General features: G+C 40.0%; 1 protein-coding gene across 1 annotated transcript in view; it reads left to right on the top strand.

The window, feature by feature from the left end:
- Positions 1-11,620: 11,620 nt before the first annotated feature.
- The window catches only part of kcnip4a (potassium voltage-gated channel interacting protein 4a), a 93,762-nt gene continuing 77,387 nt past the window's right edge, over positions 11,621-27,995 (top strand). The window contains exons 1-2 of the mRNA XM_062444335.1: positions 11,621-11,628; positions 15,911-15,990. Coding sequence (XP_062300319.1) covers positions 11,621-11,628; positions 15,911-15,990 — 88 coding nt within the window. The remainder of the gene's footprint in view (positions 11,629-15,910; positions 15,991-27,995) is intronic.

Here is a 27,995-nt window from a genome sequence, read left to right as displayed (position 1 = left end):
AACCTCAGTTTGTTATCTTTCTGTCATGGAGAAGGTCCCCCGTCGCTGTACAGCTGTAAAATTGGTGTTATTTATAGGCCCCTTGAAAGCATTGACCTAATCCAGAACATTCTTTTTAAATGGCACTTCTAGGCTTTCACACCCTTTCCGAGAACAGCATTGGGAATTTCTCACCCATGCAGCTCCACATTAGTGGCAACCTCTGTATTTGCTACTCCATTAATGGCACCAGTCCCATTTGCTCTCACTTCGGGGGAAAACACGGGGAGTATGTCCCAGCTCCCAGTGGACAAGACCAAGTAAATGTTGTAGTGTGTGCATGTCGGTCGGTCCGCAGATGCGCACCCTGCAGGAATTGGGTCAACAAACCACACTAGGCCTCCTCAGAAGAAACCAAACTAAATGAGGTCATGGAAAAGCGAAGGCTCTCAGCTGGCCTGCAGAGCTTTTTAGCATGGCACAATATATGCTTTGTTATGACAGTTAACTCCGTCTTAATACTAACAGAGTCACTTGCCAGAATAAATTGTCTGCATGAGTTCTTGCTGTGTGTTTGTTTGACATTATGGAACCTGCTTAAGTAACAGCACCTATTTTGGAGTGATAGTATTAGTTCATTATACTGGGGAGTGGTGTCCTGCCAAAAACCCCAGCATCCTTTAAATTATTAAGAAGAGCAGTGCATCATTTAATAGCTATGGTTTCTATAAGTAGCATTTTGTACATTATCTCACATCCAAACTCATGCAAACAGTACTACTGAATCATCCACAATTGTTTACAAGGTAAAGTTCTCTTTTCCAGGAACTGCTGGCTGAGGGTATGGCACCTTTTTAGTAAAACAGAGGACATTAACCCATCACATAATCCCATTGAGATGCATTTCCCTGCACTTGTAGAAGTGCTTACTGGCAATCCACTTCTACTGATGAATTTCAAACTCCCAGTAATTACAGTGCTAATGACCATTACTGCTTGGTAGTGGGTTCCCATTCCTATGGCAGCGACTAAGTTGTTTTATTTTTCTCATCTTAAGGCAGTCATTCAGTAAATAGCTTTTTGCAAGAGAGAACAGTGTTCTCCCCAGGTTTATAGAAAGCAGAATAAGTGAATTAAAAAGTGTGTTGATAGTTGGGGTAAGCATATAATACTTTAACTAAATTCCTATCTGAAGTCTTTATTGCAGAGTTGCACGTACTGTATTTCCAAGACTTTTGTATAATAACATTTCTTTGAAAAGTAGGCACTGCTGTGGAATGTATTTCACTTCCCAGAACAAAGGAGATATTTGAGCTGCTACCTGTGAGAGATTTCTCAGGACAAAACACCTGCAGGTTTATGGAGCCTCAGCTTGTGTGGCAGAGTAAGATACTTCTCTCATAATAGTGGGAGGTCGGCACTTTGATTTGCTCAGTGCATCTTCGCTCTGGGCTGCTTAATAATTAAGGATGGGTATCATTAAGATTTCAACAGTACTGCAACTCTTACTGATACTGCTTATCGATCAAGTACATTAACAGTAGTCTTATGGATTTTTTTTTTTAGAGAACAATCGATTACTTTTAATCGTTAACCCATGTTTGTATAATTGTAGTTAACTTTCTGTAGGCTTTAGGCTGCTAGCATAAATATAACATACGGGTTAGGGTTAGGATGCGTTAACGAGAAATGAATTACAAGCTTAGGCAGTCGAAAAGTGTGCATATCTCAACTGTATGTGATGCACTCTTACTAGATGTTTTGAAAAATTGCTCATGTTTCTGCCCTTATATGTAGAGATGCACTGAGTCAGGTATGGGTGAGATGGATCAGCTATGGGGGACAATGGGAAGATCTGTCAAGCCTGATTTTGCCCAACACATAAAATAATGATCCCAGTCTCTTCCACACAGTGAGGCATACAGCTTATTAAATAAACACTGATATTGGATCAGTACTTAGTATCGGCTGCTACCCAAAGCCCCTACTTACATGCAAAAGACTTGTTGTACTTGTGGCTACGAGCATTGTCAGCATTGACTTGATGAATGAAGTGTCATCAGACTTTTTAGCATTTAGCTGTGTGTGTACACACAGCAACAGGCTCAGAGAGAGATCTCTCTTCGGGGTTGGGATTAGCGAAAATTTATCATAGATGAACGTCATTATCTAATTGCAAATTACAAATGGGGTTGGTGAGATAAAATTTGCAAGATAAAGTTTATGTATCCTACAAAAATATGAAATCTATTTTCTAAATTTTCCAATACAGAAAGCAGAATTTTGGTGTTTATCAATATTACGGTCTTTAATATTTTAGCCCAGGGGCCCATGTAATAATATAGACGACCATACAACCAATCCTAATTGTTCCCTGAAGACTTTGAATGACTTAAATAGTGATTTAATGGCAACTGTGATGCAAATACTGAACAAGGTTATTTCATGCTGCATTTACTGTACATAGTTGGTGTCCTGTTTTGATTACTCTCATAATGTGGAGCATATGGTGCAAGGAACATATTTCCCTTGCAAATACAATTTCCAATGTTGCACGGAGCTTAAGTAATTTCTCACTGTTGGGCCCTGAGTTCAACATAGCAGTGAGTCAAATGAAGCTTTAAGACTCAGATTATTAGCATATTTACATAACTGAGCAGAAATATTAGTAATTAAATCACTAAGATGAATAATTGTTGCGTGTTCAATAATGGCAATGATTTAAAAAGTTTTGAGAACATAAAAACACCCCCAGTCATCACCTCAAGGTAGCGTCTATCCTTATAGGAGGATATCCAATTAAATGTGTCTCATGAGATAAGTGTAGAGAACATAAAAAATAATGAGTCTCTCTCTTTGATCCCGAATGTTATTGTCCAAGCTCATGTACAAGAGGCTTGATTTACATTTTATGTAAAGTTTCTATAAATCCAACTTTGATACATTTGTCAAGTAGTTTTTTATTGTGACATATGAAATAGAATATCCTATACTTTGTACATTTTGATATTGACTTAAGCCATGCTAGCTACAAGGCTCTAGGGATGGCAGTGTCTGTTGGGTCTGTTACCACTCAGACTGAAATATCTCAACAACGATTTAATGAGTTTTCTTGATATTTGCTACTGATACTCATGGTGTCCAGGGAATGAATCCGAATGAGTCTGGTGATCCCCTGACTTTCTGTCTTGTGCCACCAGCAGATCAAAGTTTACCCTTATCCAGTGCAATATCTGAACAGCAACCAGATGGATTGTCACAAAATGTTGAACAGACTTTCATGGTTCGCAGATAATTTATCTTACTGACTTTGGTGATCATCTAGCGCCATCATGAAAAAAGGTAAATTCATTTTCCCCACAGGATGAATTGTAAGAACTTGGTGATTCTGACTTTTCATCCAGTGCCATCATCAGGTCTTTCTCCATTACTTGACCAAACACCTTCAAAGCTAATGATATTTCCATCAGCCTCAGCTGTACATTGTTGTTTAATGGCAGTTAGCAAATGTGAGTGCATGTTGATCATAAACATCTGTATCCCATTGCCATTATGTGCATGTGAGCATTCTTGTTTGCATTTAGCTCAAAGCATCTGCGCCCACGTAAAGCCTCATAGAACCTCCAGTGTACCAAAAGACTCTTAATCTTCTTAAAATGTTGAATTCAGATGTAGACATAATCGCCAACACGGCAGCTGTTGTCAACCCGGACTTAGTCGGGGTTTAGTCTGTTCAGGTCTTGAATATATGTTCTGCTATGTAATTCTGCCTTCACTCTTTTTAAAGTGCTCCCTCAGTTGCTACATTCTCTGCATGGTCCATAACAAAAATCAGTTAGAGGACCTTTGTGGGTTAGCTCTGAATCATGGAATAAAAAGCAGCCACACAGCAGTAAACCCAATTTCCCAGGTCTTATTTTTTTTCCCCCCCTCCATCAAATCTCAGGGCTACCTCTGCCAGATTATTAGTGAGCCAACTATAGGTGGCCTTGGTGAATTTGCTCCACCACACAATAACTCTTATCAACGATTTAGCGTCTCAGGATTAATGCTCGCACTCCATCCAAATGTTCAGTTCATCCTTTGGTCCAGTGATTTCAAGTTTTGTGGACAAATATGTTTTTCGGACTTTTATAAGGGGAAAAAAAGATAAAATAAAACATAGGCAACATTTTCCTGGCTGTGCTTGGGGGTAATTCAAATCCTGTGCATGTACATTGGTCTGCCCTGGTTTTTATCAGCATTTTGAGATAAAAACTCTACCTCCTTTATTGGCTTTGCTTAGCCTAGCATTCAGTGTTCCTGAGAGACTGGAGAAAGGCTGATTGGATCCTATACAGAAAGATTTACATAACCAACTCCCGCATGATTGCCATATACAACTAACTGTGCAGTTATTTGAAAATGTATCAAAGCAATATTTACAATATTTAAAACAAGCATGTTAAAATCTTGATAGAATGATTTTCTTTTTCTTCTCTTAGGAAACTGTGTTTCATTCAGATTCATAAATAGACTAATCTGTATGCAGATCTGAGTGCTTGGCCAGAATAGCAAGATTGATGTCCTAGAAAATCTGTGTTTGTTCATTTTTTTCAAATTTTAAATGAAGATTTGCACAAGATTTGCATCTTATTTCACACCATCAACAACATTTTTGGGTATTTCCATGCTGAAAACAAGATAAGTCTGTGTCCTGATATATCACAACCCATCACAATGTCAGTCTTGTGTCAGGACCATACAGCCCTTAAGCTATGTTGAGGAGTCATTCTCACATGCCATGAATTTTCAATCTCTTCTGCATTTCAGTATGCTATCTGCATTATGTGTGTGGCTAAAGGCAAAACAACCTTTCTAGTGACTTTCTATCCATCCTCGCTTGTGATAAAGAACGTGTTTTGCTCCTTTAAATGCGACAATATGAGAGCACACATAGTTTATTTCCAGGTACCAGATGTCTTGCTCAAAGAGGTGAATAAAAAAAAAAAAGAACTCCTGAGACATTACCACCAGTATTCAATACTAGACCAACACCATTTCAAATAGAAGCAGCCTTGTAAAAACCCATAATTAAATGCCTTTTGCATTTCCCTGGTGACATACTCTGCCCAGTTTTTTCCCATTCAGTCACCTGCAGAAAATAGTTTGAGATTCATGATGTCTGTGTCTTTAGTGGGCCATCATATTTAAAGACCCGGCTGGTCCTGGGAACGGTAAATATGGGGAACTGACGTTTTCCAGGTCATTATTGTTTTGGCTCTCGCTGAAAACGAACGTCAACCCCTCACTCAATCACATTGAGTGATGAGGTTGTGGAAGAGAGGATAAAGTTCATTACTGCTCCTCTGGCTTGATGTGTTCATTAATCAGACATAGTGTTATTTCCTTTCTCTTTAATGCCTTTTCATTTTCTCTTTCCAATTTGCACCATTATCTAATCTTAGGAATTTATTCAGGCAAACATAGAGTGTCTGAGAGGCGTCTGAAGGCCCATAAAATCTTAGAGTAAGGAGCAGAATCTGTACCCAAGATGGTAGAAGTGCTATGGATCTTACCAACTGACACTCCTGGCTGCATAATGTAAAAGTCATTGTCATGTGGGGTTTTCTTTTACTCTTATGTTCCTCTTCTCACTTACTATTCAGCAGACAAATGGGAGCCTTGTGGTTTTTTGACCCAGACACCTTCCTCGGTTCTGCAAAGTCCCTTTCCTGCAATGCCATTTGCAGTTTATTTAAAGATTTCTGGAACTGGTTCAGGGTAAATCCTGGTGCTTCCTCACTGTGTGTCTTTCATGATATTTTAATAGGTTTTCTGCAGTATTTAGGTCTGTTTCCCCTCTGTGACGGATGAATCATTTTTGCAATTTTAATTGAGTGTTTGGTTCAGTATTTGGATTTGACTTAATCAAAAAACAGGTTTAAATGCACTCAGTACGCTAAAATGTAAGTGTGGTTGGATCTGGACTCAGTGTGGAAGTATACAGAGAGTGGAGACACCAGTCCAAGTGTTTTGAATTTGCTTTGCCTTATCTCCAGTTTTATACTGGGAAGCTGATGGTGCAGTTTACAGAATTCTACCTTCTTTCAGACACTGACAGTTGCTCACAGTTAAAATCCTTTGGGCCCACTCAGAAACTTTGTTTCAGTTATGCACCTTTTCATTTCATGACTAGCCTCAGGCAATTTGGTCGCAATGTGGTACTTTAGGCAAGCAGCTAAAGTTTGTGGTGGGTGAAATGGGATCTGGGCAATGAGGACATAATCAGCCACACCATGATATGTAGATCACATAAAAGAGAATGAATACACAAGCATTTAGTGCCCTCAAGAATACAGCTGCAGTCATTGTTCACTGGATGTTTATAGTGCTTAGTCTGTGTAACACAAATCCAAACAAGCAGCAAGAAGCCTTATCTGTTAAAAAAGTGCTGACCAACACGAGTAACTTCTGACTATTGATTTAAACTTTAAAGTTTTAACATTACCAATCAGTTACCTTTGTTTTTCACTTATCCTCCAATTCTCCACAGTAAGATCCTCTGCATGCATTATCAAGCTGAAAGGAGCCCTCTACATTAACTTCTTTGCCCTGACAAACAGTACAATGCTATAATATATACAGAATGTTTTGCTGCTCATTAAGCCCACCAGTTACACCCAAGGACACCTGCTCTGCTAACAGATGTAGGCATAGCTGTAACTGGTTCAGAGCCAGAGATGAAGAGCTGCTTTTATGACGGTGCTTGAGACACACCAGGCATTGCCTATGTTCGAAATGAGGGTATGGTCAGATTTTTCCCCTTTTTATATGACAGCACGTTCCATTTTTAATCACTTCACGGAGAAAAAATCACAATGAGTTTGACATTTTTAACTCCGATTCGGAGTTTCACATGTGGTCCCAAATCTAACACATTGGTAATCTGATATGTGGCCTGAAAAGTCGTATTAGAATTCATACAACTTTTATGTCCCTCCAACATTTTGTCCATGATGATTCCATTGTGGCAGACTGGCATGCACTGTGCTGGCGCTGCTAATAAGTAAGGATGAAGGACAATGTTCAGCTGAGGGATAATAAGGTGTTGGACCTCTATGAGGGTTTGTGTAAAATGTTTCAAGCGAAACTCAAAAGGGCCTATCATAACTCGGTCGCTGTTTGAAAGCATATCAAAAGAAGTGGCTGGATCGCAGGTGAAAGTGGCCGCAGTCATTGCAAACTTAAGAGCCTTAGGGATTTGGTTTAAACATTTAGAGAATACAGCAAAAGAAAAGTTTCTGGCTGCTTTTGTGCATGCGGGTCAGTTCAGGATCATGGTAGATATTGGCCAGACTGGGTTCAGAATGTGTCAAGAAAACATTGGATTGAGGAATTTAGGCTTCCAGTGTGAAGGTATCTTTTGTCAGCAGGCATTCATAAAAGACCTAATGCCTCTTGAAAAAAGCTGAAAGTCAATTTACCATTTCAGAGCCTGCGATTAAAATGTGAGCAGGAAGGAAAAAAAGACATTCATCTTTTGAAGTGGAGCCAGGCCAAGCTCATCCTGTTTGGTGCTAAAGTTTCCCAAAAAAGAAGAGTTTCCCATTACATGCCCCTTCTTAACTGTATGTGAATGGACATATAAGGCGGGTCAACCTTATCAGCATCTTGCATCAGACAGATACTGGAGTGTAGATTTAAAAAAAAAAAAAAAAAAGTAGCCTGTGTGTTGGAGGGATAATAACAGAGATATACACTGTAGTACTGTGTTCTCACTATGAGGTGAAAAGTAAGATCTTACTGTTCTGTTGTAAGTATCACATCAGCAGATTTATAATGAAAGGGATTATATCAGTTTTCCGTAATGACCTTTTCCAAACAATCTCTCCCTAATTCCGAAGAGCGGTAATGAATGCCAATGAAGACTAACTGCACTGAGCATCATAAGCATTTAGACTGGGTCAATGCACATTTTTAAACCTGCCATATGCTCGCCACGACTATCCATCATTCTGTCATAGCGCAGAATATACACACTGTATCTGAGTGATCCGTAAAGTGCATACAAATTAGGAAAATATATTTTAATGTGAGGAGGCATCCCATATGCTTTTCAGCTGTGCCCTGAGGGAGCTGTTGTGCTAACATTAGTACACTGATGTCATAAGCAATTCATTGCGGTCTTCAGATATCGACCGAGCTCTTATCTGCAGTGACACCCTGCACTGTCACAGCTACCGTTAACCTTATGTTTCAGGAAAGGGCCGGATTGTTTTACTTGACTCGAAATGGTTCTTAGCAACATATTTTTCCCTTAAAGCGAGCTGCTGGCTTGTTATCACCTTGTTTTGGTATCTCATTGCATTGTCAGGGTTTGAAGGTGTTGTCTCTGAAAAGGTGATGCATATGCAACTTTGAAGAGTTGATTCCAATCCTGCACATGCTTCATTCACTGTACTGTACATTCACAAAGACCTAGTCAAAATTCCACAACATGATATTATCACAAGTATTTTATAGGTTTAGTATTCATTTCTGGTATTTTATGCAAATTAATAGAGTGGCTTAAGCTTAACCCTAACCCTAACCCTGCCTTTTGAATGAACCGTCAGTAATAATGTTTGCAACCATTCACTTAACAACCATGCACTTAAGACAACTACTGTACTTACTTCATATGCGTCTTTGATTTAAATGCTCTTGACTATTGATTCTCAAGACCAAGTGTCAACACATTAGATAATTCTTTGTCATAAATGTTTCTAAACTGAAATTTTAGTGGTTTTAACTTTTGGTCGGACCAAATATGCCATTTCAAAATATTGCCTTGGGCTCTGATAAAGTTAAGCCCTGATTTATTTATATTTTGGCTTTTGAGGGAACTTAATAAAAAGATGAATCAAAAATACATGAAGATAAAGCCTTTGCTGAGTTAATAATTCCTCCTTGCTGACCATTACTATCTATCACTGTATATTGATTGGTTGTAGGTACCAATATTGTTTGAAATCTCAAGCTCAAACAAGATAGCTAACCCTACTTTGCTTTCTTCACTCTTCTGTTTCACAGGTCTGTTTATCATCACTAGGTTCTTGGCTTGTTTTTCTTTCCTTAGTCATTTGCTCTTAATAAATCGGCTTACCTTTCTCCTAATGACAGCTTAACAAAATCGATCAACCTTTTTCCTAATGACAGCATCTGTGCGCTTTGTCTCTACATAAAGGTTACTATAGCAGCCATTTCGCTTGATAGCTTTAGAGTGTCCTGCATCTCCTGAGGCAGGGCTTTTCTCTGTATTCCCTTTTGGTTGAACAATACAGACCTGCAGTTTAAAGCCATTTACTCCAGTTATCTCTCTCTTTTTTTTCACTGGATCTCTTTCATCAGGGCTATCCTTACAGTCTTCATTGCACTTGCTAGGGTCGCTAACTTGAAAAAGCTGTTCTTTGGATGACTTGTGAGGTTTGACAAGAAAGAATTCAGTATCTATCTTTTTTTTTTGTAGAGTTGGGCAGCCATCTCATGCCTTTGAGCAAAACAATAAACTTCATGTCGAGAAGAAACAGCCGCACTGCACCGTGCCTTGAGTTTATTGGACTCACCCTGGCAGACAGTATGAGGCAGACATAAATGAGAAACCCCAAGGCTCACTCATCCTCTGCTTTACAAGAAGATTAGAATGAAAAACTGTACTTAATGTTGATTAAGTATTATGGTCATTTAAGGCTCTTCACTGAACAGTGTATTAAATTTCATCCTGCTGCATTTGATTTAGTTTCTACTGCCTCTGCTGAATTGAATATGGATTCAGAAATTGTTGCAAAAGCACATTTCCAGTATTTTTATTTATTTATGTATTATTTTGTTCTATCACTCTCTGCCCCTCTGCTGTGAGAATGTCCCAATTTATTGTTATTGTGTGCGAGTTTGGCAATGATGCATCATATTACCACCTTATTTTTGAGGCTCATGAAATTGTGTGTTCAGTAAGCAATCCCGGGCAGAGAGCCCAGACTTAACTGTTCTATTTGAAATTGAATGCATCGCCTCTAGTATACAGTATATCTACAGTTTCCAGTTATTTTCTCCCCTTACTGTGGAAATCAACTGCAGTAAAAATCTTCACACTGGCATTCTCCCAGGATTTATTCTGAAATAAACCTGTGAATAGAATGGACTGCAGTTAAAGTCTCCTATCTTTCTATATACTCAGCAGAATGTCCTGTACTGTAGTGACTCATACTGATGATCTTTTGTTTAATTGCATGTTCTCTCAGTAAACTGCAGTGCGTGGTCGCTGGACCAATGCTAATTTCCATATTTGCAAGCCTAACAGTTTTTTCCCCCTGAGATTGCGTCGGTGACTACATGACAAGCTTTTTCATATGTTTTTAAAAATTCAAATGAGCACTGAAAAAAATGGTCATCTATCGATTAGTTGATTGAAAGAAAATTAATCAAGAATTTAATGATATCTGTTCGACATTTATCAAGCAGAATTGCTTTGTATAGTTTCGTGGTCAGTGTCCTTATGAAATTGAGTGTTTCATTTATTGACTCAAAGCGGGTCAGTGACTCCTTTGCCTCGTTACCTTACATTTAAATGATTCCACTGAGGTCCATGTAGTGAATTATACCCCCTTCTTTTATTTGGGGAAAGGAGAATGATCGGATTGGAGAGAAAAAGCTGGACCGATGCATCCCTACCAGCATATTACCATATTAAAACATTCTGCTTGTTAAAGGAGGGGAGTGCAAAAACACCTTATTTGCAGTGCCATTTTATTCCCGCCATCTTATTGTCAAGCATCCCTGCAAGGTTGACGAGGTCTACATTCACATATCAAATTTATAGCAATAACAATATTGAGGAGAAGAAACTAGGGGAAGAAATTGTTAAAGAAATTATAGAAAAAATAGATAAATAAAGACCCTTATAGATTAGGTGACATTTGCTCTGTGCATCCATATTCTGTGCTGATGGCATAATGGTACTCGCTTTGTTTACCAAAACTCGGCTTAGCTGGGCGCTGGTGCTGTGAATGCTGGAGATATTGCTCATCTTAGTGCATGCTGCTGATCAGTGATATGTTCAGGTATTGGAAGACATTACACTCAGCGCTTGTCTAATGACAGCCTGCAGATGCTTCGTCCTTGGGGTTTGGTGAGGCAGACTTTCGTAGCTTTGCTGTTTAATGAGGTTTCTTGTTTTGTGTATTGGTGGATGTAACGGTTCAATACTCTCAATTTATTTTTCATGTCTGCTATGCCCATGATGCAAGTAAGTGTTTTTGGATAGAAAACTAATAGATATTAATTATAAAGTAGATCCAATCTCCCTAAAATAAAGCACTCCATAATTCACGAGTCATCACTACACAAGCTAACTAAATTGTTGTGGTAAGCTGAAATTGAATAATAAATCATGTTGCCTCATGTTCACTCAATACCTTCAAGCTATTAACAGTCTTTGTCCAAGCAAAGACTCTCCAAATACCCTAAAGTTTGAACATTGTCTACCATATTTCAGTGCCAGAAAGTATGGTGGAGAGGCTCACATGTGAGAGAGACTGTAGATGGGTGGTTGAACAGTGTCCCACTCCACTCCAATAAACTTTCTGGCCCTTTTTCTGGATAGTGTCAAACAAGCCCTGAGATGAGTGGGTGGAGCACTTCTCCGGTACAGTGGAGCACACTCCACTGCAGACGGATGCTTTATAGATTGAGGCTTGGCTCTTGATGTTCAATTTAGTGGCCACTTTCCTGAAAGCTCCCCGATTTCTGACCTACCCTGATGGAGATGCATCTCTCGGACTTTAGCGATTCAAAGGTGGTTTTCCATTTGTCTCTCCAGAAGTACTTTGTGTCACAGCAGAACTAGCGTCTGTAAATTTACGACTGCCGCCTTGCCGTTTGTGTATTTAATGGCCAATACTGCATGTGTGCACATCTTGCTAAGAAGTATTTGGTAGTAAATTGTTCCACCCCTTGTTTGATGACAAGCCACTCTCTGCAGTTTTCCGTCTGACCAAGCTGCTTCCACGCAGTTGGGAGGGGTGAAAAGCTCTCGGCGGTCATGTCGGCTCTCGCCCCTGGGCTCCTGCTGTCAGTGTTTTTCTAGATAGATCAATAAACTGTATTTGTATTCTCTCTTCCCTCTCTATTTCATGTAACGCCTGTCATTGTTGCAGGGCGCAACATGGAAAAAGCTCATGTTCCATCAAAGTCTGCAGAGAAAAAAAGGTTTCGTTGGGACTTCTAGATGACAGTACACATGACATGCTGATGGGAACCTACAGCAAAGAGGTTGAGAAGCCAAATCCTCCAATGTTATTATATTATATAGTGTATAACTTACAGAGGTGGAATGAGTCCACATTTCATCAAGTAAACCCTTCTGTTGGGCTCAAGGGTACTTAAGAACAGGATGCCTAGCCGAAACATTCTGAGCCAAGGCCATGAGTACTTAAAGTGCACAACACTTTGATGCTCTGTAGCTTTCTGTCTGTGCTATTAGAATAAACATGTTTATTTTAAGTTACAGAGGTTTGCATTAAATAGGACATTGAAGGCTGACATTTCAAAGACATTTAGGTTGTTCTGTTTTGTTCAAATATGATGAGGCTCTGGTTGACAAAGATACTACTTTTTACTTTTTTTTTTTAACAATTTAAAATGTATAATAAAACTCTGTTTATTCTCTACTTATATGCTGTTTTATCTATTTTTCAATGTTTCAAATATAACAATTTAGGGACAGACTAAACAAAATCCTATTTGAAGATTTGTGTTGGTATAAAAGTTTTTTTTTTTTAAAGAAAAAGAAACCTCCCTGTTTTCCAGATAGCACTTCACACACACACACACACAGATACACACACACAGACAAACACACACACATACACATACTGTACACCCACACCCGCACACACCCACACACATCCCTTGTCATGTGAGTTTGTATTGACCCCAGCTCCCATATTGCCTTGACCATGCTCATTAAGGTAAACATGAGTCATGTTGAGTTTTTTCCTGACTGTATATGGACTTGGAATGTAGTGATTTGTTCCCCACATCACTCTTCAGACTCAACAAGGGGGTTGGGGGGAGCTTTGTGTGGGATCTTTGACTTGAAATACTTGTAGGCTCTATCACAAAAGAAGCAAATGGGAGTTTTAATTTGAAATGCAACGCTTGCTAGTGACACAGTGTACGTGAATGATGGTGTTTTGTGTTTTTGTTCCATTGCCAATCACTCATGTGAGCAGCAGGCCATCTGTTCACCTCAAAAATAGTGAGGTGACACACCTCATTGAACTCATTTTGTCACACAGTCAAACAAAGCGTGACCTGAAAATACTCCAGCTTAGCTGCTCCTTGTCACCTATATGGAAATGACAAAGAGGGGCGTGTTTGTTTATTGGAAACAGGGATAGAAATGGAAACCATGGGCTAGGTGAGAGGTGATGGAGCTGCACACATGTTGAAATTAAGTGTCCTCAGGGGGAGGAATGGGGGGTGGGGCTTGCAGAATAGGGACCAAATGGAAGTCTGCAAGTGTGTGTGCGCAGAGAAACAGACACAAACACACACTGCATATATTCTAATTGTTTGCTGGTCTGTAGAGCTGTCTATAGGTACAAGCATAGCAACCATATTTTTAAGTCTAAAACGGGATTATGGTGAAAGAATATTCATAAAAATGACAGGTCTGTCAAGCTTTGGATTTCTCCACATACTGGAGCAGTGTGCATGGGGCTCTAGTAAGAGTGATACTCTGTACTTATATTTACATTTTTTTGCTTTCCTTAAACCAAAAACGCAAGAATGAATTGTATTTGTCTGTTCTAATGCAAACTGTAATCTATAGCATGTTAGGTTAATTAGTTTACTAATAACAGTAGAGAGGCTAAAATGGCGGTACTTCCAAAGCCAGTAGCATATCAAGAATTTCATGTTGTTAGTCTGCCACAGTTATCATTGCAAACTGCAACAATTGACAGGCATAATAGCAGCAACTAAGACGGGCAGGTTTGAACAAGTAGTTAACTAAGAAAGCAACTCTTGCTCATCGAAAGACAACTGCAAAACGGTTTTGAAAATCATTGTCCGTTTAAATTGTGTCTGTCATGTCCCCTGCCAAAGCCTGTGAAAGCAACTAAATCATGTCACAAAGAGGCTGCTGTGCCCCACAGGTACCTTGTAAATGATTCACCTAATTGAGACACTGCGCTAGTTCTCTGTGCTGCTCTGACCCATTAAGAAGTTTCACACTATATTTTCAAGTCCTTGAAATCCTTATTTTTCCTGGAGCCCCATTTTTTTTTCTTTCTTTTTCTTTTTCTTGCTTGTGGAACAATCCCCTTGCTGCTGATTCCTGTCCAGAACGTGTATGTGCTCGGTATAACACACAGGAAAAAAAGAAAAAGAAAAAAAACAAAAAAAAAAACCCTCCAAGGTCAGAGTCTGCTGAGACTCTACACCAAGCAGGATTCACCAAAATAGACCTGCCTTGCTGTCAAGTGACCTGTGGAGTCTCAACCTTGTTTCAGAGAGGATTTAAGCCCTGTCTTATTTTATACCTGTGCCTGCCAACCTGATGGACATGTAATAATGAGAAAAATATGCCCCGATAGTGTTTCCTTAAGCATATTCACTGCAGTAGGACAACGGGAAACGGTTAATGGTTTGAGTTAATGACAGACTTTTCAAGAGGGATATCCTGGCATTGATAGATGAGTGCAATCGAGGTACAGTGTGCGGGCTAATTAGTGGAGAAGATGATGCACTTGGCTGGTCCTAATGTCATCACAGATGCTGGGCGTAGCCTGTCAGTCATTATTAATACCGACCTTGACATTTTGCTGTAGGAAATCTTACCAACCTGGGCTCCTCGTCTCTTCTCTCTGTCCTCCCTCTGTGTCTAGACTTTTTTATTTTTATAGAATATTTTGTCACTCCTTTTAACCACAGTCCTTATCTATCTCAAGAGCAAGTGGTGTACCATTAGCACTGTCCATTACTGTCACTCATTGTCTTAACGTTCAATTACACATGCGACAGGCTCATAATGTACTGTCATTGCTGATTCATTGAGGTGGACACTTTCCTCTTAATTTCTTTATTTCTCTTCTCTCGTGTGCTTTCTATATCTCTTCTTCTCCTCCTCCTTCTCCATCTCTGCCTCCCCCCCCCCCTCTACTCGTCCTCCTCCTCCTTCTTCTCTTGGGCCAATCAGGCCACACCTCCATGGCAACCGTCAGTGATGGTAAAACATCCACAGATGGTGCTGAGTAGAGCGAGCAGCAGGCGCACTACGAGATCAAGTGTGGGAGTGTGTGTTTGTTTGTGTGTCTGAGATAGACGAAGAGGGAGAGACTAATTGGATAGCCACTGTATTTTAAAGCCAACAGAGTAGTATGTAGTAACTCAGAAGAGGAGTAAATGAGTGTCAGAGGAAGTTGTGGAAGAAGAAAAAAAGAAGGGAGTGAGAGAAGCCCCCACACACCCCCACCCCACTCATCTTCCCCAGAGCAGGAGGTAAACCGCCGGTAAGCAAATACTAATGACCTGACAAAAGAGCACACAACATCCCCGTGTTGATCAGACAGCTTCACCGTGGAGCTGCGTTAAAGAGGAGCCGGGATACATACACACACACACACACACACAGCCACACACACAGCCACACACGCAAGGCGAGCCCCCTTCGCTACTCTCCACTCACTCATGATCATCACTCCTGCCACACACAGATACAAGGGCCACGCTGACACAGCCAGAGGAGAGGAGGAGAAAAGGAAACTGTCGCCCTGTCGTGGGACTTTGTCAATTTAAGTCTTTCCTGGATTTCTAACAAAAACAACAAAAGCCTCCTGAAGAGTCTTCTTTTTGCGCTGACCTTTCCAAGCCCCCCCCTCCTTCCCTGCCAAGGAGCAAAGATGAGCTGCAGGAAAAGGTGCAAGCGGGAGATTTTCAAGTTCGCACAGTACCTGTTCAGGCTCATCACGGGCACGCTCAACAACGGTAAGGCTCCTGGTGGACTTTGAGAGGTGGATTTCCCCCCTCCTCTGTTTCCTTTTGCTGAGATTCTCTTATAACTGCAGAGATGTTTTTGGTCTTTTTATGCAGTCCTCCTGGCAGTTTGGTCCAACTTCTACAGTTGATTAACAGTTTGATAGAATTAGCTCATGAAAAAAGTTACATTTAAGACCCTTGCAGTGCCATTGATGCCTCACACTATTTAGGTTGTTTATACATTAATGCTTGCAACCTGGCAAGAGTGTTGTGAGGATTGCGAGTGTGAGTTTGAATGCATTATGTGTTCTGCATCACAGTTTGTGTTTGTGCGTGTGGAAACGTGATAGGAGGACACAAGGAATTTTGATCAAACCCAGTTTTTGAGTATGACCATATATCCATAGCAACTTTTGATGCAAACTCATTGGTTATGTTAGCTCAGTCTTCCAGTCTCCATGCCTTTTGCACATAGCATACAATGCAGATTCTGTTCAATAGTATAAAGTCTAAATTTCTTGTTTACATCAGTTGTTTTAGGTTTCATCAGCTCTTAAATTGAGCTTGTGTTAATTTGGTAAGAGACAGTCAAAAGCAGACAAGCCAAAACTAATAAAGCAGCCAGGTTCTCCTTCTGAAATCATCCCCAGAAGCAGTTTTTTTGCACGCTGTGTTTTGTACACAGCATTATTCATCACTATTTCTGTACCTGTATCATGCTGCAAAGCATAATAGATTTTGGTTTCCCTTTTTGTTCCGTGAACACACACCAAGAGCTTTTTAATAAGACAGCTAGTGAATCAATGGTTTTAACAAGATGAATTCTTGGATTATAGCGGATTACAAGCGGATTACTCTTTGAAGAGTTCAATACAGGATAAAGGTTACCAGCAGTAGCGTGCATTGACTGGTATCCATCAAAGTGTTGCTATTGAATATTTTCATATGTGATACAGACTGTTGTGGTTGCTTATTATTCGATCTTACTTTCGGCCTTTTTTATACTGTACAGATAATGTGCCCACACTGGTATTACACCTTTGCCTCTGTATTGTTTTTGCGTTGAGTTGTTGATTACTACGCTGCATGAGTGAGATGGTGCTAATCCCCAGAGAGGTGCTACATGAACATGCTAATGAATTCCAACAGCTACTGAACATGTGAGATTTTTTTTACCGGCTGTGGCTTCTTCTAAACTGTTTTACATACTGCAAGAACACACATCAATAAGAAAAAGTGGGTTTTGAAAATTAAGCAGTTCACATTTAGAATATTTCCGTACAGCCATGGCCTACTTTCCACAGTCTCCTTGACCTTCGAGACGAGGAGAACCAGTGGGGAGGATGAGAGGCAGCTATAGAATTGGTCCTTCAATGGGTTGCCCTATAAAAGGTGTAGATAGCCTTGGCTTTCAATTCAAACTGATAAATATAGGCTCGTGGGGGATACCAAGCTTTGAGAAATCCGTCTATCTACGCAAAGGAGTTCACTATTGGTTTCCATGGTTACCAGCAGGTCATTTAGGACATATTGCAATTCACACTTGGCACTAACATGATTAGGGTATATTGGGGAGTAATTCGTTAAAGTGTCCTCATTGCTTTGATTGATAAAAAGGTGGATTTGCAGATCTATAGGCTACAGTGTATGTTTGGGTAACAGAATTGTGCTCTTTAATGTCAGTGTCAGTGCTTATTAATTATTGATCACGTTAAATACAAGGCTGGAGATATTTCCCTGTGGACTATGTCCAATTACCGTAGGTGTGCTGAGTTAGAGTGGCATGTTTTTTATAATTGACCCCAAGAATATTAGTTTGACTACTATTTCTGAACCTCAACACACAGAAGCTTGAAACTGTATAATCATAAAATATGGGCATAAACATAGTCTCCAAACCAGTATATTGGATATATGCAGTACATACATTTTGTCCAATAAAGACATCAGTTAGTGGAATATACCATCAGTAGTGTAGCCTTTTTCATTGTTGGACACAATAAGATGCCTTCAAAAGCCACAATGTCTAGCTCCTCAGAGCCATAGTGACCATGTAGGCATATTAAGCAAAGTAGGATATCAGTGTATAAAACCCATCTTTGGTTCAAATGTTTCAAGTGCATCCTTTGTTACCAAATTATAGAGAGAGACATTACACATATAAAATAACGAAACCCATTATCAGCCCATTATTGGACAATTTCCACTTGAGTGAATCCATTTCTCTATAAACACAGCGTATTAACTTATCTTACACAGCCTGTGGTGCAGATTAATATAAATGGAGTTTGACCAAAGTGAAGCTGGCTCGGTCATCTTTGGCTGACCGGGGAAAGAGAATGATAGATGGAGTCAGTTAGCGGACCATGAGATTTTAATTGAGATGTTCATTGTCCTAGAAGAGTGCCACAGTCATTGTTTCATTGATCACTTGGTTGCTAAGACCAGCACAAACACATAATGTGGGTCGGGGGTGACGTGCATGATGTAATTGAATGGTCCTTTGCAGATTATACTGTAAATCACATGGTGTAATTACTGTTATATCTTTGTCTACACAGGCTTTTTCTTAATATAAACCTTCAAACAAGATGTATGTTAAAGGTCTACATTTGACATCACCCTTGAATCTAGTAAATTCCCCAATGAACCAAAGACAGTAGGCCACCATTGGTATTCATGCCACCACTGTTGCCCACTAGGCCTTGAGTTTTTTTAGCTGAAGTGGGAAAAAAAGAGAGGAAACAAATCACAGATGCGCAGGATTCCGGGTGTCTCAGCTTCTGCGATGCATCATCCTCTTTTTCTTTTCTCATCAGGACACGCTGACATGCTTGCAGCTGATTCCAGCATATCATTTGACATCACAGCACATTTGCTCTCAAACCCCTGCACACAGCTTTTATGACAAGACAGATAAAAGTTGGCTTAATTTGACTTTCTTGTATGAGAGCTTCTGAGCCACTGATCATTTTAAACCGCTTGCATTGATTTCAAATAATTCAATTTAGCTTTTCAATGAAGTTGTCTTGAGTTCAGTGAAGATTAATATTTCCTTGGTCGAACAATGCTGAATGACTGTGATGTCTGAGCTTTCAAATAATTACATACTGGGTGCACAGGGCTGCAGTAAATGCCAAATAAGCAATTATTTGTCCTCACTTGAGATTTTAAATTTATATTGCTAAATCAGCTTAATGGGATTTTTTGAGCATGTTTCTCGACAATGCAAATGGTGCCGATTTACCAGTGTTGTTTGTTCGTAGGACTTTACACATTGAAGTTCAGCTACATTATCTAAAAGCCCATCCTTTGCTTTGACTGACAGCTTATTTAGACAGTCTGTCTGGGTCAGGACTTCAGTGGCAGTAGTGCAAGCAAAGCAGCGCCCACTTCTCTTTCCACAACAACTTCGTCTGCTCGTCCTTGGCCATGAAAAGTAACTGTGGAGATGTTGTTGTCCCAGATTACCCATGGTCAGTCTGAGGTCTCCTTCCCCCAAAGGGACCCACAAAGGGAGGGTCCTTACCATGTGTCTCTAATTATTTTTTATTGTGGAGGAGCTGCAACAGCTTGGGTTCAAGGTGCTCCAAGGTCCTCTGATAAAATCACAGTGGTCTGAAACTGGGAACTTCTGTCTGAACAATTACTTAAGGAATAAACATAACCTTTCGATCTCCTCCTCAAATAATTTGTGAATTACTCTTGTTGAATCATTGAAACTTTTTATCGTCTTATCTGTCATCAAAGCAACCAAACTCAAAGTTATAAAATGTGCTCTCCTGCACCTAAAAAGTCTGTCTGCATTGATAATTATGTGGAAGTACTCGTCCAATACTGCTGTTATAAAGCAATGCTGTGATAAATGCTCCTTCCAGCAAGTACATGTGTGGGGGCCTGCCCAGTGACGCGAGGGACTGTCTTTGTTTCCCTCTCTTTGGTGTCCTGATTGCTATTAGCAGGTCATGTTCCACCTGTCCCACGAGGACAGTACGTTGAAAGCCTATAATCCCTGACCAAACACTGAACATTTGATACCCATAGGCAGGTTGGGTTGGCATCATGTGCAATGGTGTCCCCATTCTGAATGGCAAGAGAAGACTCGCTGCCTGTTTTTATCTAATGTGGTTTAGAATACACACAGCAGTCATAATGTATGGTGACTGGTGAGTCCCTGCAGTGCGGACTAGTGCACACTGCTTTTATATAGACTGTGATAAAACATTGCACATGTCTACATTTATTATAAGCTAGTGTATGAAGTCTGTTGTTGCTTAGCTAATAGCCAAACCTAATACATTTAGTTTGTGGGTTATCTAACAACCTTTGTGGCACTTTTGTAATAATTTCCTTTGAATTTATAGACCGTTGCAACCTCTGTAGAGCTTATAGAAACATTAAAGCGGAACAAAAATGACCAAGGGAGCTTCCAGTATGTCCTTTTTTAAAGATTTCTCCTGAAATTCACAAAGAGGTCAGAAAGTACTTATTTTTGAGCTTTTGTAATAAAGCAGTTTACCATCTGTAGCAGCTGAGCACATCTTCCATGATGTTTGGGCTGGCACTTCAGTACCAGATGGCTAACCATGTTGCATAATGTTTCCTTTCACACCCAGTGAACTAACATGGCATCTGCTTGATTCACCTGACAAGCATCTGAATCAGTCTCAAGTTTGATGTTTGTGTTCGGGCTGTGCAAGACGTGACGGCTTGCTTACAGTTTGCTGGATTTCCTGTGGTGCTCCTTTTTAAAGGTATACCAAACTCATCCATAGTGCTCTGATTATTTCTTAACTGTCCATCTGGCAAGCGAGTTTCTCATAGACCGATAAAAGCAAGAAGAAAAAGGAAGAAATTTGATATCAAACATGTCATAAATTATATAATGTGTGAGAGAAAAGTATTGTGAATCCACATTGTATTGTTTAATGTCACTACAGAGTGAGAATACACAGTAATGTAGCTTAACAAGATGTTAAACACAACCTGAGATTCGGATGCTATAGTGATCCAGAACACCAAAGTATCTTTGCCAAGCCTCTTACATAATGGAAAAAGGGAGAGCAAGTATTGGTGTCATCTGGTAAAGGCTTTCTTTAACCCTGCACTGTGACCTTTAACCATACCCCTTTCCCAAGGGTCATTACCTTAGGCGAAGCAAGAAAGAAGACGTTGACTGTGATATCTGTATCCATATCAGCTTCCTGACAGGCCCAGTCCACCGTATCTTTGTTTCACAGTGTCCCTGTCTTCCTCTAGTTTCAGGTTTCTGCTTCTGTGTAGCTGTCCAACACAGAGCAGCACAGATTCTTGGCTCATTTGGGCAGTACAGTGCCTGGCCAAGCTGCAGGCTTTATCAGAACTTACTGTCCTACTATAATATCCTACAGGCGGGTCCACTCAGATACTCTTTTGCCTGACGTGATGGGTTGTGGAGGCCTGTTCAAGTGCTGCAAGACAATCTGGCAGAGTTTTCTTTTAAAGAGGAGAGTGAAAGTGTACTCACCATAGTGGAAAATTAATGCTTCCATCATGTTCAGTCTACAACTCAACATGGATCTAGAGTTAAAAAAAAATCTTTCTATTGATGAGGTTAGGATTAGGAGATGTATTCACATGAATTAATAATACAAGTTTAAATCATCCCTGTATCCACCATTATTTCTGCTCCAAGTGAGTCCCTAGAAACATCAACATGTCGATACAGATGCAGTCATTCAAACACGCTTCTTGTTGTTGGCTCAGAGAAATCTCTCTGTCCCACACCACCCCCACCACTGTTCACCTTGTTAATAACTACTGGATGTAAAATGAATAATTAGGTAATGATGAGCTTGTCATTGAGATTTCACACTCATAGTTGAAATGTGATTAAAGATTTGTGCGTCAGGGGCTCTAGTCAGAATTAGTGTATACAGTACGCCCACAAATCCTCCGTCCAAAAGACTGTTACTGAGATGAATGTGTTTGATGCTTTCTTCTTTTTTTTCTTTTGCATGCTATCCAACAAGTATTGAGTTGAGAAACTAATTCAATTATATATTTAAAGAGACACACCAGTTATTTAGTATTGTACTGAATGGTGAAAAACTTGCTTGCTCCAGCTCCACAATTCAGCACTAAATAGTTCACAGCACAAGTATAATGTGTTTTAAAAAGGAATCACTAATTTTCTTTTACTTAACTAGAATTTAATTGAAACAACACGACACCTGTCATTAATATATGTACTTAGATGTAGTTTATTCAAGTTAATTCTTTGAGTTTGCCAAAATACCAAAAATGAAATGTTGCCTTGTTATTATATTTGCACTCTGCTTGCTGGTATCAAACAGAGTGGCAAGTCATTTGTACATAAACAGTCTTGGTCAGTTTCATAAAGGTAGCTGGCTGGTAACTGTTTAGTTGTTGAATTGTGAAGTTACTCAGTGACGCAAAATACACATGTAATACGTTCATAAGGTTTGATTATGCTTTGTACTACCATAATGTGTAATTGACCAGAACACAAGCATGTAGGCTAATTTAACTTTAACGATTTCTTAAAATTGTTCAGCCCTAAAAGACTCCTACATTCCCCATGATGAAACCTGTTAACATCTTTCACGCCCTTCATTTGTAGAAATGGCGGCATGACCCTTTAATTGAATAGAGAAGAAAAATGAAGTCAGAATAATGAGTTAGTACGCCTGTTATTGGACTCTTCAACAGGTACACTGTCACATTACCAGAAGTTTTTTCATGCTTGTATTGATTGGCTCTTTGTCACCACAACAACATTCTCTAATCCCTGTGGGTTGCTTGGGTTGTATATTCCCTTATTTGTCCTATATTAGGATTTTACATTGGCCTTTGGGTATTCCTTGCCACTATCTATTTAGATTCATCCTTGCTAGCCTATGTAATCAGTTTTCCCATTTGCCCTAATGTTTGTAAATGAGAGTCCCTCTAAGTGGAAAGAATGGAATGGAGTTATTTTTAGTCCGATGGCCATGGCTGAGTTACAGGCTGCTGTGTAAAAGGTATCACTACTCGCTGAATCCACTGTGGGTTGGTATCAGTGATGAAAGAAAAGCAAACAAAACGACAACAAAATGATTGGTACATTGTTTTCATGATTAAGCTCGATATTCATATGAGAAAAGAGGCGACCTCAGTGGACTAAAGTGAAATGGTGCCAAAGACACTACCGAAACAAGACTGTGTCCTTTTAAAAAAAACCTGCAGACTATTAGAGGAATCTTAATTTGTTTGCTGTGGGTTTGTTTTCTTGGCTCTTTATCACCTCATTACCCCAGCGCTTCTCCTTTCTGCTCTGACTCAGCCTCAAGTGATCATTACTATTGTTAACTTAAATTAAAAAGTTTTTTGCCCTCTGCTATCACCTCTCTTTCTTCTGCCCGCTCCCTCTCTGTCCATATTATTCCGCTCACTGTCTCCAAACGTGTGTCCCTATTTCTCCTCTGCTGCTCAACTTTATCTCCTCTCACACCATCAGTTCATTTTAGGGTCCCGTTTGAAGCCCTTTGTTTCAGATGTTGCCTACCGTCAGTTTCCTCGGCTGTGTTTTCACAAAAACTGAACTCTCTGCCCCAAGCGCTCTGCGATACGAGAGACAATGTCCTCTCCACGCACCGTTAGCTGGCAATTACTGGAACTGCAGTCCTGCTCCAGCTCCCTGCCAACAAAGGGGGAATCAATACACCTTTTGAGGGTTGGACTGGAGCCTCAAGGGAATCAAGAGGGACTTAGTATCAGATAATGCTAGATAAACATTATCAATGTTGCATAATGACACATTTCATCATGCATGAATCATAGATAAAACTGTGTTGGCAGTATTGTTAGTAACGTCCGAGAAAGTGCTGAAAGCAATAGTAGACACTCTGGTATTGAACACATTATGTTTTATTGACAGTTTTCTTGCTGCAGTCTTGCAGGAATCTGGGCTTTTGTATATTTCTTTTTCATATTTTATTTTCCTCGGGCACTCCCTGGATCCACTGATGAAACCGCTGTTCTCAAATGGTTTCCATGTCTTGTTTGATTGGTTGTAGATTGAAATTTTCAAGCTCGAAGTTTGCGTGAAATGTCAGCCGCTTTGATAAAAAGAGGTAGGATGTAAATGACAACCTATTATAGCTTTTGACATTTCCACTGTGCAGCAGTGACTCATGTCCAAATTTGTGGTCAAAATATGATGTTTTGGTCGAATTAGTGCTTAAATGGCTGTTGCTTTTTTTTGGACAGGTATATAATCTAGTACACAGCAGGTTATTTTTGTAATTATAGGAGCTTTTGTTTGAGTGACCAAGTTAATGAAGTGCAAGATATCAGGAAAATAATGTGTGTGGGCATCATATATCAAGGCAAGGTAGCAATGTTTAGCTTAATTACACCCTGATAGCTTTTGTCACTGTAGAGCAGGTTTGCTTTTTGTCTCTCACATTGGTGTGTTATCGAGTAAAAGTCAGCCCCTCATGTTCCCAGCTGGCCATGAAAGAGCTCATGAAGAACACACACACACACACACACACGCACGCACGCACGCACGCACGCACGCACACACACACACACACACACACACACACACACACACACACACACACACACACACACACACACACACACACACACACACACACACACACACAATGTATACAATCCCATGGAGTCAGTATGTGCACCTTGCAGTCCTTGCTGTTAGATAGACCAAAGTGCTATTGGCATCTGAGGCACTGCAGTGGAGAGTAGCTGCAGTATGGCATCAATTATTATTATTATTATTTATTGCACTGGTATCTCACTGGTGTTCCTTTTTTTCCTGCTATTTTTTTCCCACTTTGGAATGAATAGTGGACACTATAATCACCCTTTTCCTGCATGATTCCCCATTTAATTTTCATAGCCTCAGTGGTGTGAGCTACTCCAGAGGTCAAGCGGAGAAAATACACTCGCCCGTGGATCCTGCTCAGGTTTGTTGGCATCGCAGGGTGCAGAGGACAAAGTGCTGTTGTGTGACCAGAATGTTCGCACCAGCCCTCAGCAATCAACCTATGATCTTGACGATATAAGTTCAAAGTCAAGGACACTACAACCTAGCCATGTATTATAAGTTGGTCTTTGGAGTCTTGGCCAGTGTAACGGGGGGACTGTTTTTACACTAAGATTGATCCCAGATTACCCCCTTCTCCCTCATCAACTCTGCACACCTCTGTTGTTATCTGGTGTAATAACTCTTCGGCAGTGTGCGTCGTGGACAGCCATGCAGAAAATGGAGCTCCTTCTCCATCATTCTGTAGACAGATCCACCCTCTGCCCCATTACTTAGCTGGCTGAGTCTGTGTCAACATCAGGCAGGTGTAAACAGGAGGGATCTCGCCTGTCTGACATCACCATTAAGGCATAACTAAGTAGCTCAAATGCCTCCTTAGAAGACACAAATTAAGTGATAAATATACTGGAGCAAGCTTAATGTATCCACTGATTCCTTTTCTATGATGTTGTGTTTTCAGTATTTAGGGATTTTGGTATGTTTCTTATGTCTGCTTTTCAAACCAATTAATATAAAACATTTTTAGCCCTGAAATGTGCTTTTATTTTGATAGGCGTTGGTGCGTTTCACCCTATGTGCTAAATTTGATCAGGTTTCCTGTTCTTTACTGAAAACTCCTACAGTATGTCAGAGAATTTCAGTTACTTATTCTATTGGTTGAAGTTAGGGCTGTTTTAGTGAAGAAATTCCCTCTGGCTCAGAACACTACAGAATGCAGTCATATGTGGTATTATCACCCTTTAGTATGTATGTGTGTGTGCGTGAGATAATCATGTTTTAATTCTGTCGGCCAAATGGAACAGCAGTAAGTGATGAACACGGAAAAAACACTTAAAAAAAGAGTCCCCTTAAACCTGGGATTGATAAATGGGGTGTGGTTGGATGCACCGTTAGATTATACGATGACATCGGGTAATTGAGATACATAATCGAGACAAAATATTCATACAGAGGAGTTTTTAACCACTGAGCATTAGCACTGATCCCCAGTCAGTTCACCCCAAACCCTGCTCTGTTGTAAGGACTCGACGCCAAGTTAGCTGTTAGCCTGGATGCTAGCTGCAGAAGGCTTGGGTTAGGCTCCGGGAAGCCCCATGACTGATGAGGGGAGCTGTCAAACATTCAATATATCCACACTTAAGTATACAACAAGAAGTGCCTAGTCTCATGAAACCTTTTGTATCCAGTGAAACCCCTTGAAATCATCATTTAAATGCTTCTTATCATTGAAATTCTGGACTGATCTCCCTTCACTGTGAGCCTGTCTGAATGGTCAAAGAGCAGCTTGAATGATTAAATTATCTAGACAAATGTTTTTCTTCATCTCCGCCAGATATCTGACCTTAAAACAATAAGGGAGCCCCACACTTATTTCATCCTGAGTCATGATTTTGTCTGTAAAGCTCTCTTGACATCCCTAGCTAGACAGGTAGATATAACATCTCTGTGCTGGAGGTATGAAGCTATCATGAATTAGTTGGCTGATCTGCGACTTTTAAGAAGAATAGCATCTGGTTCCAATCAGTGCCAGATTGATTTTAGCATCCTTAATATTTAATCATATTTAAGTTGTTGTTTTTTTAGTTTAGTTTTTTAACAATAGCAGAACTTGCACAGTACACATCATCATGCTGCGGATCCAGCTAGATACGTTTCTAAGCTGTTGGGCACCTTTTTAAAAATAACTGCAAAATACCTTGAGCAGATAAAATGGTTATGTGAATGTAGCAAAAAGGAGAGGAGGTGATGTATGACATGGCAAGCAACGAAGCATTTGCCATAGATGCAAGGTGTCATGCGGCATTTCTCTTCTGTCCCCTGCATTTTCCACGCACCACTGAAACCATTGCAAATTCAATTTAAATGCAAAGCAACAGAGGGAAAGGTATTTGTGTTGGCCATTTACAGTACTTCTACCTCAGCAATCACTGAGTTTTGGCCAATACAGTTAAGGTCTATCTCCTGGTGTGCACTGCTCCACAGAACACACTGACCATCCTATTGCCTCTGACTGGCTGCTTGATACATTAGATTTGTACGTAATAAGGATGGATAACCCTTTTCCTCTCGTCCCTTCTTTCAGGTTATTTACCCTATTTTTCCTCCTGCTGTCGTTTTCCTTCTATTCAGTGATTAAACCAATGCCCCCAAAGGATATCTGTGCTTTTTCCTACAATCTGTTTTTTATTTAAACTGATTCTAGTGAAACTTCTATTAACATACAGTATGTGCATTTGCATGGCATTATGTATATATAACATATATATTATTGTGGAATCACTATTTGTTATTCAGGTAATGAGTTACTTGGACTCAATTAAGGTTTAGGTGGATTTGTTTGATTGATTTACATTGGTTGGTCTAAAGTTATTGCGATGGTGATTTCTAAAACCCTTTTCTGAAGGGATCACTTAAAAATAAATGTGTGTAGCACTCATTTGGATGCAGATCCACAAGCTTTCAGCCTGACAAGTGGGCAATGGTGACTGTGTGTGTGTGTGTTACATGTTTTGATCTCTCATTGACACTAACAATATTGTTGCAGAGGATGTTGACAGTCTGCTTTAACCAGGTCACATCAGCTGATAGCCCGCAGCGATAGACTGTCAGGTCAGACAGCTTGAGGACCGTGCAAACAGGTAGATGTTTGTGACATTGTGACAATAGGGTGAGGGTGTACTGCACAGCAGAGCGAGCTGTCATAACTGCTCTTTTCTTGTATCACCTGTAGGCCTCGCCGTCATGATGTGAAGGTCATGCACAATGTGACGCTGATTATAAATAAGGCAAAGAGGCTACAATAATGCTAGCAGCTCTGTGAGGCTTCAAGCTGAATACTAGCATCAGCATGCTAAGAAGCTCACAGTGACAATGTTATGTTAACATATTTAGCATTTTAAATCTTTGCCACATTTACCATCTTATTTAAGGATGTTGACTTGCAAAACACTGAGGCTGA

This window comes from Scomber scombrus, chromosome 23 (genome assembly GCF_963691925.1).
Source record: "Scomber scombrus chromosome 23, fScoSco1.1, whole genome shotgun sequence".
NCBI lineage: Eukaryota > Metazoa > Chordata > Actinopteri > Scombriformes > Scombridae > Scomber > Scomber scombrus.
The sequence above is the reverse complement of the archived record's forward strand: the minus strand, read 5'-3'. Positions and strand labels throughout refer to the sequence as shown.